The 17,569-nt window shown below is 53.3% G+C and overlaps 1 protein-coding gene across 4 annotated transcripts in view; it reads right to left on the bottom strand.

Annotated features, from left to right (window-relative positions):
* GSG1L (GSG1 like) overlaps positions 1-15,695 on the bottom strand; it is a 185,918-nt gene extending 170,223 nt beyond the window's left edge. For 2 of the 4 annotated variants that reach the window (XM_074346153.1, XM_074346155.1), the window contains exon 1: positions 15,226-15,693. In XM_074346153.1, the coding sequence (XP_074202254.1) occupies positions 15,226-15,574 (349 nt within the window). In that variant the 5' untranslated portion in view covers positions 15,575-15,693. Of the gene's footprint in view, positions 1-15,225 lie in introns of all 4 variants that reach the window. The other 2 variants (XM_074346156.1, XM_074346157.1) reach the window with 2 other exon arrangements.
* Between the last annotated feature and the right edge of the window lie 1,874 nt (positions 15,696-17,569).

Below are 17,569 nucleotides of genomic sequence, written 5' to 3'. Positions count from 1 at the left end.
ATAATGTCAGAATTTTTAGAAAATCATTTTGAAAAAAGCACTGCATTTTAAAACTCACAAGATATGACCAAAGAGATGTTCATAAGCAAACTCATAGCATTAAATGCATTATTTTTTTTTTTACTATAGAAACAAAGTTTTCAACTCAAATCCTTGAAAACGCTAACAAAACAAACCTCAGAAAAGTAATCCAAAAGAAATTAACGATGCATTAGGAAATTTGAACAAACAGAATTTATAAATGTAAGAGTACTGATTCTTTTTTTAAAAAAGATTGGGGAGGGCAATAAAACAGCCTCGCTGGCAAGACCTGAACCAAAATCAAGGGAGGATTCTGGAACAAGTTATCAGAGCCTCCAACCTGAGGATGTGACGCTTCAGGACAGATCCCAGGCAAAGATTTCAAGCCAGTCTGCTCTTTCTGGAGGGTCTGAAGAGCAATTTTCACCAGGTCCATATCACTCTCAGCAGATCTGAGCAAGATAAGTCAAAAGAAAGAAAAAGAAAAAAAAAAAAAATACACAGGGCTAGGAGTGCAAACAAGAAACTAATCAAAGAGAGACTTTTTCTTTTAATCATAAGAAAATACTTTGCCAAATTTTATGCAAATAAGTTAGAATCTCTTGATGAGTAAATTATTTTCTCAGAAGACACAAGTCACTAACAATTGACTCAAGAGTAGAAAAACAGGGAAGGGACCCACCACCAAGGATGAACTAACTTATTCTGCCTAGAAAGCTCCGCCCACCCCAGCACTCTGCACGACCACCTCATCTTGGTCCTTCAGCTCTCAGTTCAAATGTCACCCCTTCAAAGAAGTTTCCCTGACACCCTAGCAAGAACGCCACCCTCACATGCTACTTTGTGACCCTGCTTCATAGCACTTAGATCTACACTGATTGGTAATATATGAAGCTACTGATTTATTTTCTTTTTTGACGAGCAGGAACTTCATTCATGAAGTTAGCCAAGTATTCCCAGTATGGAGGAGGGGACCCGGCACAGAGTAGGTGCTCGATGAATGTGTCTGAATAAATGAATTAATGGAGACCAAAGATGGCAAGAGGACAGCTTCCAGGAAATCCTTCCAAACAACCTCTTATTACAAAGGAGGACAAACATTTCAAGATGGAAATAACTATCCTGGAAAATACTTCAGGGGTCGGAACAACTTGGCCGGCAGCTGAGGGTTCACAGACAAGAAGATGACCATGGTCTCAAAATTCTACTCTATCACCATTAGAAGCTTGAGAAGTCACAGAGATGTGACTGGCTTATGCAATCAAGAACACATGTGGAGGTGGGGTAGGGTATAGTTCAAGTGATAGAGCACATGCTTAGCATGCATGAGGTCCTGGGTGCAATCCCCGGTACCTCCTCTAAATAAATAAGTAAGTAAATAAATAAATAAATAAATAAATAAATAAATAAACAAACAAACAAACAAACAAACAAATAAAACTAATTACTTCCCCTCCTCTCCCTCAAAAAAAAGAAAAAATAAAGAACACGTGGAGGGGTGGGTATAGCTTAGTGGTAGAGCGTGAGTTTAGCATGCACGGGGTCCTGGGTTCAACACCCAGTATCTCCATTTAAAAAAAAAAAAGAACACATGTGGAAGCAGTGACTGGCCTGTTAGCCTTCACCCCCTCAGGCGATACACCTGTTTCCCTGAGTCCCCAGGTCATTCTGCCCTAAGGTGCTACATATGTCATGATAAGTGATAAACCCATTCTCTCTGTCCATCCCCTCCAGAACATAAGCTCCATGAAGACAAGGTCTTTGTTTTGCCCACTACTGAATCCACAGTGGCCTCCGTGGGACTTGGTAAATGTGGGTTAAATCACAAACATATAAACAACCTCTTACTGTCTCTCTTCCTGCTCTAGAATGTAAGCTCCATGAGATTAAAAGACATGAGATGTCATGTCTTGCTTCCTGCCTAGACAAAACCTGGCACATAGTAGGCGTTCAAGAACAGGAATGAAAGAATGAGAATTTGAAGTTTTCCAACTTCCTACTCGTCCCACGAAATGTGGCTTTGGGGAGGCTGGGGATGGCCATTTTCTAAATAACAGTTCTTCTGACAGAGCAAAAGTCATGAAACTAGAGGTCAAAGCCTCTAGTGGCTCTCCAAGGAGTAATTGAGGACCAGCAACTAGAAGCCAGGGCTGAGGGGAAGCCGTCCAGGTCCCAGCACCGGTTCTGCTAGTGACGGGGTGTGGTTTACAAGAGGTCTGTTCCCCTGCAGAGACCTTAGTGTCCCTGTCCACAAAACAGAGTTGATGCAGATAGTGGTTCTCAAAGTATGGGTTGCACATCCCTAGGGCACTGAGGTAGAACCAGCAATTGATAACATGTCATGGGGGTCATGGGGGAAAAGTGTTATGGGAAAAAAATTAAGCTGATTGGTGGAAGAGGGTGGGCTGGAGTCGGGGGGGGGGGTGTTTTTCAATTTAAATAGGGTGACCAGAAAGACCTCGCACAAAAGTAGACATTTTATTAAAGTGAAGGGATGGAAATCTGGAAGAAGAGTGTTCAGGCTGAGGGAACTGCAAGTGCAAAAGTCCTGAGGCAGGAACATGCTGGAATGTTTGTGCAAAAGCCCAGCAGATAGTGGGGATGTAACAGAGGAAGCAAGGAAGTGTGTAGTGGGAGCTGAGGCAGAGGGACAGTAGGGACAAGTTATGTCTTGCAGCCATGGGGAGATGAGCTGGCAAGCCACTGGAGAGTTTGAGCAGAGGAATGCTGTCTCATGTGTAGTAGGGTCCCTCAGCAGACTGTAGGGACAAGTGAGGCAGGAAGACAAGGGAAAGAGATGCTAGAGTCATCCAGGCAAGAGATGGAGCTAGCTCAGACTAGGGCAGCAGGGGAGAGAGGGAGAAATGGTTGGACTCTGGATGTATTTTTTAAAAGGAGGCAACAGAATTTGCTGATGGATTGAATGGGGTGTGTGTGTGTGTGTGTGTGAGAGAGAGAGAGAGAGAGAGACAGAGAGACAGAGAGAGAGAGAGAGAGGAGAGAGGAGTTAAAGAGGACTCCAGGGTTTTCCCTGGGAAATGAGAAAAATGGTGTTGTCCTTTATAGTTCGTTGAGACGGAGCCGAGAGGAGCAGGCTAAGGATACGGTGGCCATTCATGCTGTCAGCAGTCTTCCCAGTCCTCCGCTTTCCACGCACCTGTTAGGACTGCAACGCTCTAGCCCCCGAGGAGGTTGGCTATGATCATGTGATTTTCTTCAGCTGATGAAATGCAAACCAAACAGCATGTACCACTTTGGGGCAGAAACTCATCCCCCTTTCCTGCTTCTACAGCCATGGAACCCAGAGACAGAGCCCCTTTTACCTGGGTCCCCAGTCAGGACAGCATGGAACAGAGCCCCCAGGGTTGTTTGAACCCTCCCAGATTTGCAGATGGTCACAGCAGTGTGATGCCAGTGAGGGCGGAAGAGCAGGTGGTGGGTCTGAGACTTGTTCATTTGAGATGCTGGTTAGACCTCAGAGCAGAGGTATCAGCTGAGACTTGTGTCCACCCCTCTCCCCATCTGTATCTGGGGAGGGTCTCCTTCCCTCTCCACCTCCTCCAGGACCACCCTGATTTCTCGCAAGGTGGGGTTCAGCAGAGAGGGGTGGCAGGAGACAAAGCGGGCAGCCAAGAGCATGGGAGGAATACACAGCACTTCTTCCAGAACTGGACCCTCGGATAGAGAAAGCAGTGGCCTGGAGAGAAGCGGGGACAGACAGACAAGGACAGAGGGGAGTGGAAGCCACAAGTGTGTCCCGGAGGCGACCAGGGCACAGCTCCAGTTAACTGGTGGAGAAGCTGCCTCCCACCTACTGAGTTTACTTGGGCTGTGAATGACCAATAAAAATACTATAGCTTTGCGAAGATGTTTTTGTGATTCTCTTCACACTCTACACGAGTCATTCTCGTTATTATTATTGACTTGGGACGGTCTGGAGAGGGGCTGGACAGCTGCGATGAGCAGAAGGCCCGCAGCACCAGAACACCAGGCCCGCCCACGGCCACGCGCCCGGGAGGCACGGAGGGCAGGGGTGGGGCCTGGCCCAGCTGCCCCGCCTTCCCCACCAGCCCCGCCCCCAGAGCCGGGCCCAGGCCCCGAAGAGCCCACCCCTGGGCGGAGCTGCCTCCTCTCGCCTGGACTCAGCCTTCCTGGAAAAGAGCAGTGAGAAGGGGCCATATGTGCTCCTTCCCGCCTCCCCTGGGCTATTTCAGGCTCCCCTCACTTGCCTCTCTTTCCAGCTCCTCAGGCCTGCTCGTGTGTGTGTGTGTGTGTGTGTGTGTGTGTGTGTGTGTGTGTGTGTGTGTGTGTGTGTGTGTGTGTGTGTGTGTGTGTGTCTGCCTCTCTCCACCCCTTCCCGCTCCTGCTCTCTTCCCTCCACGTGTGTCTCCCTTTCTCTCCATCTCTGTCACCATCTTTCATGACCTCCCTTCCTGGCTCCTCTGGTCTCAGCCCCTCCCTGGGTCCCTGTATCTCTGCTGTCTCTGACCCACTCCCTGGGAGGATGGGACCTCGGACAAGGCCCCCACAGACACTGCCCCTCCCCCAGGCCCCAGCTCTGCTTTCAGAAGCTGGAACACAGACAGCCCCGCTGGTCTCCACCAGCAGGGACAGGGGCAGCCCCTGGGAGAGGACCCTGTGGCTGACTTACCCAAAAGCGACGAGGAGGCAGCCTGAGCTTGGGCAACGTGAGGCCAGGTCACCTCTCACACCTCGCTGACATCACCACCCAGCTAGAATCCGAGGAAATAGCTCAGGGCTGCCGTGTTCACATTCTGACAGCGATTCTGGCCTCCCAGTTAGAGTAGATATAAAGCAAGCAGGAATCACAGGAAGGAGCGGGTCCAAGAGGTTAGGTCTATTACCCCACTTGTCAGATGAGGAAACTGAGAACCACGTTTCCTCTGAAAACTCAGAAAAGGAAAAACTCCTGCTTGCTCTGTTCTAAACCACTGTCCCCATCAGTGTCCCTATCCAGACCACATCTTCCCTGGGACCCTGAGAGCCTGCCCAGGCCTCCTCTCGGCTCTGACCAGGACCTGGGGAGTCCTGGAGCCCTGGGCTCCACCCTCTGGAACAGGACTTGAGGGGCCATGGGATGCTCCCCACTGGCCTTTGCACTGGACTGGCTGATCTTGCCTGTCTCCTTCTATCCCCTACACACACACACACACACACACACACACACACAACCTGGCCCTCCTGGCAGCCCTCAATGCTTAATTGTGTTTTGAGCATTTCCAAGGTAACGTGCACATTCCGTGGAAAGACATGCCTCCCGGGACATTGAGATCCTGGGTATCACCTCATCCAAAGGGATTCTGCCACTTCCTAAGGACCACTGATCCCACGTTCTGATGCCGGGACCACCACGCTGGGAAGGTGAACGGTCTCTGGCCTGCTCTGAGGTGCTCACTGAGAGGTACAAATCATAAACATGCATGGAAATTTTTTAAAAAAAAAAAGGCCATTTCAGTGAGTAGTGCCTGCCATGAAAAAAGAACCTTGGCAGGAGACAGCAGTGAGGGGAGGAGATTGGGGAGGATCTGCAGACATGACAGCTGAGACAAGTTCCTCACATTTAGAGGAAAGGAACCTGGGTGAGGGACCAGTAAGAGCAAACGCCCTGAGGTGGGGAACAAGCGCTCCTTGTGGCCAGAAGTGCAGGGAGGCCCTTGACATGGAGCAGGGAGTGGAAGGCAGTCCCAGGATCAGGGAGAGCAGGGGGCAGAGGAGGGTTGGCGACCAGGGCCAGCTCTGCCCCACACACTGCAGAAGCTGCTGCCTCCTTCCCAGATGCAGAGAGGCCTGGACGGGAACCTCAGTGCCCATGCCTGCTGGGCTTCAGGAAACTCTGGGGAGCTGGTTAGGAATACGGACCCCTGGGCCTCACTCCAGACCCACCCAGCGGAAGGTCCCAGGGCAAGACCATGGGAATGTGTCTTTTAACAAGTTCTCTAGGTGATTCTGGGGCATAGCCAAGTTTGGAAAACATCAGCTGAATCTGAAACATCAGATGGATGCTGTGGTCCTCAGTGTGGGCCTCAGGATCGTAGGCCGAATTGTGAGTTTCAGGAGATGCATTTCTCCAGATGGAGGCCCAGGGTTTCATCCCAGCATCAGGGCGCCCCGTAGCACCACACAGTTAAGAACCTCTGACTCAAGCACAGCTGCAGTGTCTTGGCTAAAAGGAATCAGGCCAGGGATGGAGGGCATGGCCACAAACTCCTTCAGTTCCCAGATGCATCCCTGCTGTGTAAGTAGGGGGCATCTGTTGTTCTTACCTGACCAGTACCTACTGCACCTCTTACTGGGACCAGTCCCCAATTTGGAGGAATCACTGTGATACAGTGATTGCTTTAATGGCCCCAATTCTCCACCCCTCTGGTATCCACGCCCTTGGCCACGATAGCTCTGTGGTACTCCCGGACCGTGACTCCGGGCTCAGCTACGTGATTGGCTTTGGCCAATGGGGATGTAAGCAAAGGTGACAGAAGCAGAGGCTTGAAAAGCATCTGCACAATTTGGCTTGCTCTGGCTCTCACACCCCTGACACCACATGAGAACATGCCCAGGCCAGCCTGCTGGAGAATAAGAGGCATATGGCCCAGCTGCCTCCATCACTCCAGCTGACAGCCAGCAACCACCACACATATGGGTTACCTAACATTTAGTCCCCACCTAAACACTGACCCACAGACTCATGAGCTGGGTAGACATTACAGTTGTCAACCCCTGAGGTTTTGCTGTTACACAGCAACACTGTGGCAAGAGCTGACTGATAGACCCCTCTTCCACTCTCAGGTCTGTGAGGGAGGGGGAGGCCTGTCCTCATCTCCTGTAGCCAATCAACACAATCTACCCCTCTGGACACACCCATCAGTTTAGGGGTGGGGACAGAGCCCAGGTTGGTCCAATAAGACCCAGCCCTGGGACTTTTGTTTGGAACCTTGGGGAGGAGGATCTCTTTTTCCCCTGAAGGTACTGGAAGGACAGGAGGTAAGTTCAAAGCTTTCAGGGACCGCCAGAGGGGGAGAGTCCACTAGAGAACTGAAGTTAACCCAGAGGAAGGCAGCAACGAGGGCTGGAAAGAGAAATTTCCAACAACACAGTGATCCAGCCACGCCACAACCCCACACTTTTCTTGGGGGACTTTCTACCAAGAATGACCATAAATTCCTTTTTTCTATTTAAGCCCACATCAGGTAAGTTTGTCTCATTTGCAGTGAGTCCTAGATAACAGGGCCGACTCATTTGGGATGTCTGCTGGAGCCCCCATCCATTCCCCTGGCTTGAAGCTCTGCTCCCCTCTAGCCACAGGATGGGGTTGTGTAATCCTACACCCCCACTCCTGGAACAGAGCAGACTGGACCAGCCATGGCCACAGGCACCACGCCATCCAATCAGATTCTCTCTCAAGACCGTGAACCAATAGCCGTGGAAACGGGGTTAGGACTCCACCCATGTGAGCAGCACAAGTCTGGCCAAGAAGCTGCAAATTGGCAGGCTAAGGTCTGCCCGTCCCTCCTAAGTGTTAGCTTTTGGCCCGAAGAGCGGGTTTCTTATTTTTAATTGAATTAGTTGCCAAATTTCAACCATCAAGAGGTTTCATATAAAAACCTGGAGTATATTATGCTGTACACCAGAAATTGACACACTGTAAACTGACTATACTTCAATTAAAAAAAATAAATAATGAAGGTTCTTGCCTGGGTGGATGGTGATTCTGTTAACTGAGATGGGAAAGACTAGGAAGGGACAGGTTGCGGCAAATGTAAAAACACTTTTAATAAATCAAAAGCATTATTAAAAGAACCTGGAGTATTGACAAAATGGACAACTGGGCCCCACGTGGGCCCCACCACCACCAATGACAAAGGTCATCTGGAGCTGAACAGCAAGCAGCCACCCCTTTAGACCAAGCAGATGCTCTCCGCTCCCCACAGTCCCTTCACCCCCTGTATGTCACTCTCGTAAGTTTCCAGTCTGTCCACTGTAGGATTTTAGTTGGTGGCTCTAGAACCGAGGGAGAATCCATCAGCTCTGGCCTCCAGAAGCCCAGGTGGCTCTGACTCTGACCTCTGAGGCCTGATGATTCCACCTTTGCCTGGATTCTGCAGGCAACAGCATCTTTCTGAAAAACTCCCCTTTATCCTTAAGTGGGCTTGGATCTGCTTCTGTTTCTTGGGACCAAAAGAGCTTAACCACCACGGACGGTCCCATAGGCAGCACGGAGGCCTAAGGTCATGGTGTCCCCACAAGAGGGTTCTGAGTCTGCTACCCCAGGATTTAAACAGGGAGAGTGACCACCGTGAACCCCCTCAGCTCCTCATAGCATCCCACTGAACACCTCTTCTCCAGAGCAGAACAGGGGAGAGAAGAGGGAAGAAAGAACATCTGACAAGTCCACGGGAACAATGGGCACAGAGCCAGGGACTCCTGCTGCACACATGTCTTGAGAAGTTTCTAGAAACTCAAATGCATTTAACACATATTTACCAAACTCTTAGTAAGTGCCAGCTCATCTAGGTTCCAGGATATGGCATTACATGAAATGGATCAATTCCTGCCCCTGTGGAGCTAGCATCCAGGCAGGGGAGAGAGATAGTAAAAAAGACAAATGAGTGTGCTATGTAGTGGATAAGACAGTGATTAGAGTGATGGGGGGAAAAGGTGGGAGGGGACAGAGCTTGGAGGTGGTGAGGTCACCGACATAGACAGTGGTCTGGGAAGACCTCACTGAGAAGAGGCTTGAGCAGAGACCTGCCTGAAAAGGGAGGGGGCCTGGAATACATCTGGGAGAAGAGTTCCCAGATAGAAAGAACAGCAAGTGCAAACGCCTTGAGGCATTTGGCCTGCTCAAGAACCAGCAAGAAGGCTGGTACAGCTGGGTCAGAACAACTACAGGGAGAGATGGTCAGAGAGGCAATGGGGACAAATTTCAAAGGACCCACAGGCTTGGAAGATGTTTGGCTGTGACTGAGTGAGATGAAATACACAGGAGGGCCCTGAGCAGAGAAGGGGAGTGATCTGACTTAGATGTAACAGGGTTCCTCTGGCTGTAGGGTAGAGAACAGACGGTGGGAGCCAAGGGCAGGAGCAGGCAGTCTAGCGAGGGGCTACTGCCCTAGTCCACAGGAGAGGTGCCAGAGTCCCGGCCAGGGCAAAGCTGGGAGGACATGGTTGGATTCTGGGACTGGATTCTGAATGTAGAGCTGGCAGGATTCGCCCATGGATGAGAAGTGGGATGGGAGAACAAGAGGCACCGAGGAGGACCCCAAGACTTGGGGCCCGAGCACCTGGAAGGCAGTGGGTCATCTCAGTAGTGAGGAGGTGGATGGGTGGAGGTGGACGGTGGACTCCTGGAAGGGGATGGATCAGTCAGGTTTGAGAAAAGCTATAAATCCAGATGTTTCTGTGCAATGTTTCAATCTGCAAATATTGGCCACTTATTCAAAGATGCTGTAAACCTTTCAGGGCCAAACAAAACAGATGGACAGTGGGATGTGCCCTATGGGCCCATGGGTCTGCAGCCTCAGACACAAGGTCAGATCACCATCAGCTCCATTACTGAGTGCTTGCTGTGTACGAGCCACACACCCACGTTATCTGCTTCAACTCCAACGACACTATCGTGAGGCAGATGTCTTCATCCTCTTGTCCCAGCCAAGAAAACTGAGGCTCAGAGAGAGCAAGCCCCCACCAGAGGCCACATAGCAGGAGAGTGGCAGTTGGGGGGCTGGAGCCTAGACTGCTGACCCTAAGGCCTGTGGTCATGGGATGTTCTGCCACCTCTATCATCCAGACAAAAAACAAAACCAAACCCTCATTTTACCCATGAGGAAAGAAAAGGCCAGAGAGAGAGGGAGTGTGACGTAACTTAGCAAGTTGGCACTGGAACCTGGACTCGAACCCGGGGCTCACGACACCTGGTGCAGTGCCCTTCCCCAGGCCTGTTGGAGGAGCCCGGGGAGCCTGAATGAACTGGGTCAGGGGACAGGGTGCAGCCCAGCACAGCAAGCAAGCGTCAGGCCCTGGAGCCTTCGTGAATCGCAGGTCTGCCACTCAGAAGCCACGTGACCCTGAACAAGTCATGTCACCTCTCTATGCCTCCGTTGCCTCATCTGGAAAATGGGTGTAACCATGGCACCTACCTCACAGGGATGTTATGGGGATGAAAGGAAGTAACCCCTAATGAGGGCTGAGAGTCATGCCCTTCCAAGTCCAACTCTACCTATCGGCTGCTCCCAGCCCGTCCAACATTACACCAACGTATTCCCAGCATGGGGAGCCTCCAAGTGATGGGGACATGACCTGCGTCTTCATACTTGTGAAAATGGAGCAGCATAATGTAAGGGATGGACAGAAGAGCTGGGATTTTCTTTAGAAATGAAAGGAAAGCAAGAAAGGCATAGGGGCAGCAGGGGGCTTTATCTTCCTCAGGGGGAACGAGCTCGCCCTGCACCACTTCGTGTGTCTAAGGAGGGGGAGGCGTTGCTGATGCCTCAGTGGAAGGGGAGGGGTTCTTGGTCGGCCCCCTGCCTCATCACAGAGTGAGGAGACATAGAGCCTGGCAGAGAACTGGCTACAAAGAACCACAGTCATGACAACCAACGTTCATCCTACAAATGTTGACTGAACACCTACTATGTGCTAGTGTCCTGAGCACTGGGGAGCCAGCCATGAATAATGCGGATAAACTCAACACCCACCCTCACAGAGCTGGCGGACCAGACACAAAACAATCAAGCGACACGGAGGGGCAGTCGATGGTGACAAGGGCTAGAAGGAAAATCAAGCAGGACAAGTATGGAGAGATCAGTGCTGAATCGAGGGCTAGGAGAGACCTGACTTAAAGAAGTTTCTGGAAGTAGTCTTGTGGCCATCTGGGGGAAAAGCATTCCAGGTAGAGGCCAGTGCAAAGGTCCTGAGGCCAAGTGTGCCTGGTGTCGGGGGCCAGTGGGGACCAGGAGGGACAAGGAGAGGAGCTCAGAGAGGCAGAGAGACCATTAGCCTGGGAGGGGCTGAGGGTCACCTTCAGGCAGGGCCTTGAGCTTCTGGGAGGATGTGGCTTTGACTCTAAGTGAGGGGGTGCTGCCAGAGGGGGGCTGTGCAGACAGGACAGGATCTGACAATTGCTCTGATGCAGGGTGACAGGGGGACAATGGTGGGCACGAGGAGGAGGAGCCGTCCACAGGAGAGATGTGGGCGGCGGACAGAGGTGACCAGGGGCACTCACACACCCAGCAGATGCCTGGCACTTTCTCTGCACTATTTCACTGAATCCTTGCACCTTGAACAGGTGCTCGTTGCTCTGATCCCCATAATCCCATTCTACAGGGCAGCAAACTGAAGCTCTTGCCCAAACCACACTGCTAAAAAGAGGTAGCATGTAGCCTTACACTTGAGAAGCAGCCATCCTTCACAAAAGGGAGTGGGCATCTTCCCACCCATCACAGGGGAGAGAGTGGCTCTGGAGTTGGAACATCAAATGTCCAGCTTCTCCTCCCCATGACTGGTCTCTCCCTTCTCTCTGGCCACCCCAACCCCACTTCCCTCCAGCCACCCTCGCAAGCTCCCCCAGACCAGGCCACTCCATCCATCCATCAGTCACCCATTTCCTGAGGCTCAAACACACACTGCCTGAGATGCAGACCAATATCACCCGTGCCCAGTTAGCACGGCCACCTGCCTGCCACCCCATCTCGCCCACCTCCGGACCTTCACTCATGCCTCCTCCAGGCCTTTACTCCGCTGCCCCTCCCACCCCAATGCTTGCGTCTGCACCCACTCGACCCTTAGGAGCATCTAATTCAGAAGAGAAATTCAATTTGCGTGAAGGGCTTGGGGTAATTCTGTGTCGAGGCCACGCTTCCCTTTCTGTTTGTTGAAGGAGGTTGGTGCTCCTTCTTGGAGGAAGAAAAAGAGGTTTCTTTGTGCCGGGTCTGGGGAAATTGTGTCTGCTTAGGACAGGCTGCAGTTTTCTCTGTGAACGCTGTAGATTTTTAGTGTGGGAAAAAGGGCTTATTTGATTTCCCTGTGGCTGCCCAGAGTGGGGAGAGGTTTTTCTGAGCGCAGAAAGAAATTACCGAACAGGCGTTTGAGAGGAAGGAACATTTAGCAGCTGCTTCTCATGGAGAGGTTAGGATTTTGTGGTTGGTGTTTTCATTGGAGTGAACATAAAATGCAGAGAAAGGAAGAAAGCCGTCCCTGTAGTCTCACAGGTGGGAGGGAAGGAAGTTAGTCCTCGGTGTTCTCAGGGATGTGGAAAGAGGAGGACAGGATTTTGTTGTGGGTGGGGGGGGCGTTGTTAAGGTGTTTTTTCCTCTTCAAGTAGAAAATAAATTTTAAAATGGTCGCAGAACCCAGAAGAAAGGTTGTCATAGCAACAAAAGTTTGAGGCCAGGTACCTCCTGGCACCCTTTCAGTACCACGACAGTGGAGGGGCAGGATCTGGGCATCGTAGCATCAGCCAGGGGAACCATCCAAGCTGGCTCAGACCTCCCAAATTTCTCACCAGCACTGACAGGCTGATAACTATTTTTCAAGCTCCCAGGGAGGAAAATTATGATTTTCTAGGAGGAACGACCTCCAGCCAACAGTGCTCAAGAGAAAAGAGAAAACTGTGGCTTTGTCTTATTTACCCAACAAACTAACTATCCACGTTTTTACTAACAAAGGACTGGGGGTGAGGGTCTTATGCTGAACCCCCCAAATCACTCCCTTCTACGATCTCCAACTGCACTATTTTCTTCCCTGATCATTTCGCCTTGATTCCTTTCTGCCCCAAGATGACAATTCAGGCCCCCTCATCAGCAGTTAGGCCAAATAGAAACCTCTCTGAATGTCTAATTCCTCATCTGAAAAATGGGTACCATAGAAGTGCCTACTGCCAGGGTCTTGGCAAAGATTCAACAAGGTCTGGCAGGTGAGACGTTTCAACAATGCCTGAGGCACATTCAAGACTCAAAAAAAAAAATAAAGGCTAATATTGTTTTTAAATGTTTTTCAATTCATAATTTTTTTTAACGCTCAGGTTTAAACATCCTGGGTCATGCCCTGGATGAGCTACACAGATGAGCTACAGGGAAATAATGACCAGGGTCGGGGGTGTGAGCTTCAGGAAGAGGCCAGGAGAGACTTCAAACACTTGAAAGGCTCAGCTGGCCATCAAGGGCTGGACCCTCCTTGGGGCAGAGACAGGACAACTCCACTGCCAGAGACACAGCGTTGGATGTAAGTGTGAATGTAAAGGAAGGGGCAAGTGGTCTGCATTTTCATACAAAGGAGAAACTTAGAGGTGCTGTACGGGGACCCCTACCCCAAAAGGTGCAAACATTCCCCACAACAAGGCATTTTGAGATGGGAGAGGTTAAGGTTCTCCTGGAAAGCAGGGCATTTTAGCCAAGATGCCTTCTGAGGTAAATTTTATAATTATTATTACATCCCAGAGTAAAAACTCAAGTCCTGAGAGCACACCGGAAGTGAGTTGGATAGGGTGAACCAGCTGGTCAGGGGTGGGCTCCTACTCCAAGCTTCTTTGGCAAACAGCCAGCATCAAGCAGGTGGTCCCAGAAAAGTTCGGTGGGGCAGCCTCAGAGGCAAGACAGAGCAGGCAGCACCCCGGGAAGCCTCTAGTTCATGGTCCCAAGACCTCACCTAGCATTTATCCTGCAAATAGGTACTAAAGACCTTCTGTGCACTACACACTAACCACAGGCTGGAGACAGCAATGAACAAGACAGCTTGGGCCCTGCCCGCATGGAGTGACATCCTGTGGGGACAGAGGACAAGAAGCTGGTGACCAATGGCATGCCCCCAGAAAATTTCAGGTTGTGCCAAGTGCGATGAGGGAGATAAAGGCAGTGATGACATATAAAGGTGCAGAGACCCTACTTCCGAAGGGCGATAGGGAGGTCTTCTCTCCAGAGGACCCTGCCTGGGAAGACGGGTCAGGAAGTCCCATGGGAGCTGAGGACCAGCCAGGGAACATGGGGGGAAAGGCATTCCAGGCAGAGGCAGCAGCCTCCCTGGGCTTATTTCACACTTTCTTCTGTCTGTCCTTTAAACCAGTTAGGCCAATGGCTTATTCAGGGCAAACTAACGGTTGTCACCCACTCCTGCCTACATGTGAGTACACACACACACCACGTTGACATGAAAGAGCTCTGCACGCACGGAGGAGGTTTAACCTTGGGGAAAGAGGTCAATTCACTCAAGAGAGTCCCCACACCTGGACTTGGAGCAACATCATCTAGGAGGCACTGGGTGGGTAGGTAGACCAGCACCCCCAGCATCTGGCACAATCGTCATCCCCTGAGTCCTGCCAGCAGCTTCACTGTCTGCCGGGGAAACACTCTCTCCGGCCCTGGCTGCCTCCAGCGGGCACAGGAAAGGGTGCGAGGTAAAGGAAGCAGTTTGATCTGCCTTCTGAAAAGTCACCCCTCACCGCCGCCCCCGCCCCTGCCCATTTCTGATCGAAGCCTCTCCGAGCTGTCCCGCTTTCCAGCTTGCCTCCTCTCCCCGACCCTGCAGCATCCTCTCCAGGCGGGGGCCAGGACAGGAAGGGCTCCCTGCTGGGAACCCACCAGACTGTCCCCACTCCCCACTCCTGCGCTCCCCAAGTCCGGTCTGTGAGCGGTTTAGGGCGGGTTGGGAATGGGGTTGGCAGAATGACCATCTCGGCTCCTGGGATCTGCGGTGGGAGAGGCGGCTGATAGCAACAGTCCCTGCACCACCAGCACCCCGGGCGGGACAGGGTGGATGGGAGTATCCAGTGCCCCGCGAAAGGAAGAGGGGGAAGGGGCGAGCATGGAGATGAGTTCTGGCGCGGAAAGGAACGCGCGCCCCTCCGACCCGCAGCCGGGGAGGGTGCCGGGAGACGCGTCTCTGGGAGGCGACGTCCCCAAAGGCGTCCGGCGCTCCGAAGGGGCAGGAGCTCTGCCGGAACCTTGAAACGGCGGAGCGTCCCAAACGCTCGGCGTCCGATCGCCCCCCCCCACCCCAACCCCGGACCTGCCCACGGTGCTCCCCGCCCCCTGAACGTCCGGCCGAGCCTGCGGAGCGCGGGGCACGGCGTCCTGGCGGCGGCGCGGGCCCCCAGCCCGGGCGTGAAGAGGGAGCGCGGGTTTGGGGCTCGGGCGCCGGGGCCGCGCAGCCCGGGGAAGCTGGGAGCCGAGCCCGCGGGCGCCGCCGCTCACTCACCAAGCCCGCCGAGCTCCTCCTCGCACGAGTACCAGATGCCGGTGTGGAAATTCCTGAAGAGGAAGCGGTCGTCTCCTGTCTCCCAGCTGTAGAGCGCGCCGCCAGGGGGGCCGTTCCCCGCGGCGGCGGCGGCGGCGGCGGCGGCGGCGGGGGCGGCGGTGCCGTTAGCCGTGGCGTTGGCGCCCGAGTTGGGGCAGTTGGCGCGCCCGCCCTGGCCGCAGCCGGGCTTGGGCACCCTCTGCGTGCCCTGGCACCAGTATGTGGTGAGGAAGGCGGTGGTGGCGAAGAGCAGCGCCAGCAGGTTCAGGGCCACGGCCAGGAGCGCTCGGCCGCGGCGGCTCGTCTTCATGCCGCCGCGCCGCCGGGACCGCGCCGCCGGGGAGCTCCGCGCGCGAAGTTGGCAGCCGGCGCCCCGCGTCAGCGGCCGCTGCCCGCCGCGCCCCGGGGCTCGGGCGCCTGCGATGGGCGGCGGCGCACGCGGCGCGGGCCCATGACCCGCCCCCCGGGGTGGGGGCGCGGCGCGCGGGGGGCGCAGGGGGCGGGCGGTGGCGGAGCGGCTCCGGCGCGCCCGGAGCCCGGAGCGCGAATGCACCTCGGCGAGGAGTCGCTGGCGCCTGGCAGCGGCCACGGCGCAGGGACGCGCGCCCCTCCGTGGGGAGACACCTGCAGGCGGCCGGCGACACTGTTCTGGCGCCCGCCCTCACGGTGAGAGGGGGCGCCGCACACCGGGCGCGGGCAGGGGCCCGGGAGGGAAAAGACGCCCCTCAAAGAGACCCGCACCCGCGTGGGGAGTCTGAGAAGCAAGGAAGGTGCCAGAAAGGCGCTCTCGGAAAAAGAGGCTTCCCACGAGGGACGTGGAGCAACAAGATAAGCCGGGAAGGGGCATTTCACGCGGGAACTAGAGAAGCCCTGCCCTCGGGAGAGGAAGGCAGAGCCTGCTGGGGCGCCCCACGAGGGACAAGCACCAGCAGGACTTCCCCAGGAAGGAGCCCCAAAGAATCTGAGCTGCAGAGTTGAGTTTGCTGGGCTTCCCACAACTAAGAAGCAGCAAGACCCGCTGGAAGGGATGCCTCATACTGATCCTGGAGCTGTGGGACTCATCAGGAGAGATGCCTCATCATAAATGCCGGGCTTGTGCTTCCCCTGGGGGGTCTCCCAGGGGGATTCGGGCAGCATAAGCCAACAGGACAGGCTCCTGGATGAAGCTGCAATCACCAGGGCTCCTTATCATGGCATGGAACAGCCAGAAGGGTGGCAAAGAAGTGGCCCACACAGGATGCCAAGTGTTGGGTATGACACATGGGGCTTCCCCACGCAGGCCATCCCCACCCACCTGAGACCTGAGCATCATGGCCCAAGGAGGTCCCATGTTGCAGTTACCAGGCAAGGGTGCGCCGCAGAGGCTGCCAACCCAGAATCTTCAAGGTTGGGGTGGGGGCAAAATGGTCAAGAATACTGACTCTGGGGTCAGGCCACCCTGGGGCTTGGGCAGTTGTGGGCTTTGAACAAGTTACTAAACCTCTCTAAGCTTCAATTCCATATCTATAAAAAGGGGAGGAATTTGAGGCTATTGTCATGAGATCACACCAACGAAAAGCACTTGGCACATAGTAGGTGCAAAATACGTGCTGGCCATTATTATTAACATCTGAACCAAGGTCAGTGGACCAAATTCACACAAAGCATTTCAGGATCTCTTGTGCAAGGTGGGATTGCCCAACTGTGAGCCCTCCATTGTCACCTCTGCCTCTACTCTTAGATGACCATGTTCCCTGAACCCCTGTCACACTGCACAGCACAGGATGCCCGGATGCCCAGGATGTGCAACAATTAATTGCACGTTGATTGCAAGAGTTCATTTGAATTCTGCCCAAGCTGAGAACTGTTCCAACGACCCCCAGTTCTTGGAGTGGCAGGGCTTGCAGAATTCAAGGTTAACGGATTATGAATTGCCTTACTCTGGTGGGTAAGCCTGTGCTCACTGGCAGCTGCTGCTACTCTGCCCGGGGGTAGGTGAGAGTAGTTGTGGGCAGGAATTCCTGGCAGGAACCCGTAAGAAGGATGGCCAGGGGTCTCCAGACTTGTTTATTAGATCCCTTTTCTGGTTGTAGGCAAGGCATTCCCAACTATTTAGAGAAGGAGGACCTCCATGCAGTAATGGTGGCACTGAGGGTATTGGTTGACAGAGAAAATAAATCATGGCAAACAGCTACAAGGAATTCAGTAACACTTCTAAACAGGCATGCAATATTCATCAGAGGAGTATCTGTACACATTTGAAAACCAATCCCTTGGGTGGGGGCTTCAGACAGTGGTTTGTGTACATGTGGGCAGGACTCAGAGA

This window comes from Camelus bactrianus, chromosome 18, assembly GCF_048773025.1.
Source record: "Camelus bactrianus isolate YW-2024 breed Bactrian camel chromosome 18, ASM4877302v1, whole genome shotgun sequence".
NCBI lineage: Eukaryota > Metazoa > Chordata > Mammalia > Artiodactyla > Camelidae > Camelus > Camelus bactrianus.
This window is presented reverse-complemented; position numbering and strand designations above follow the sequence as displayed.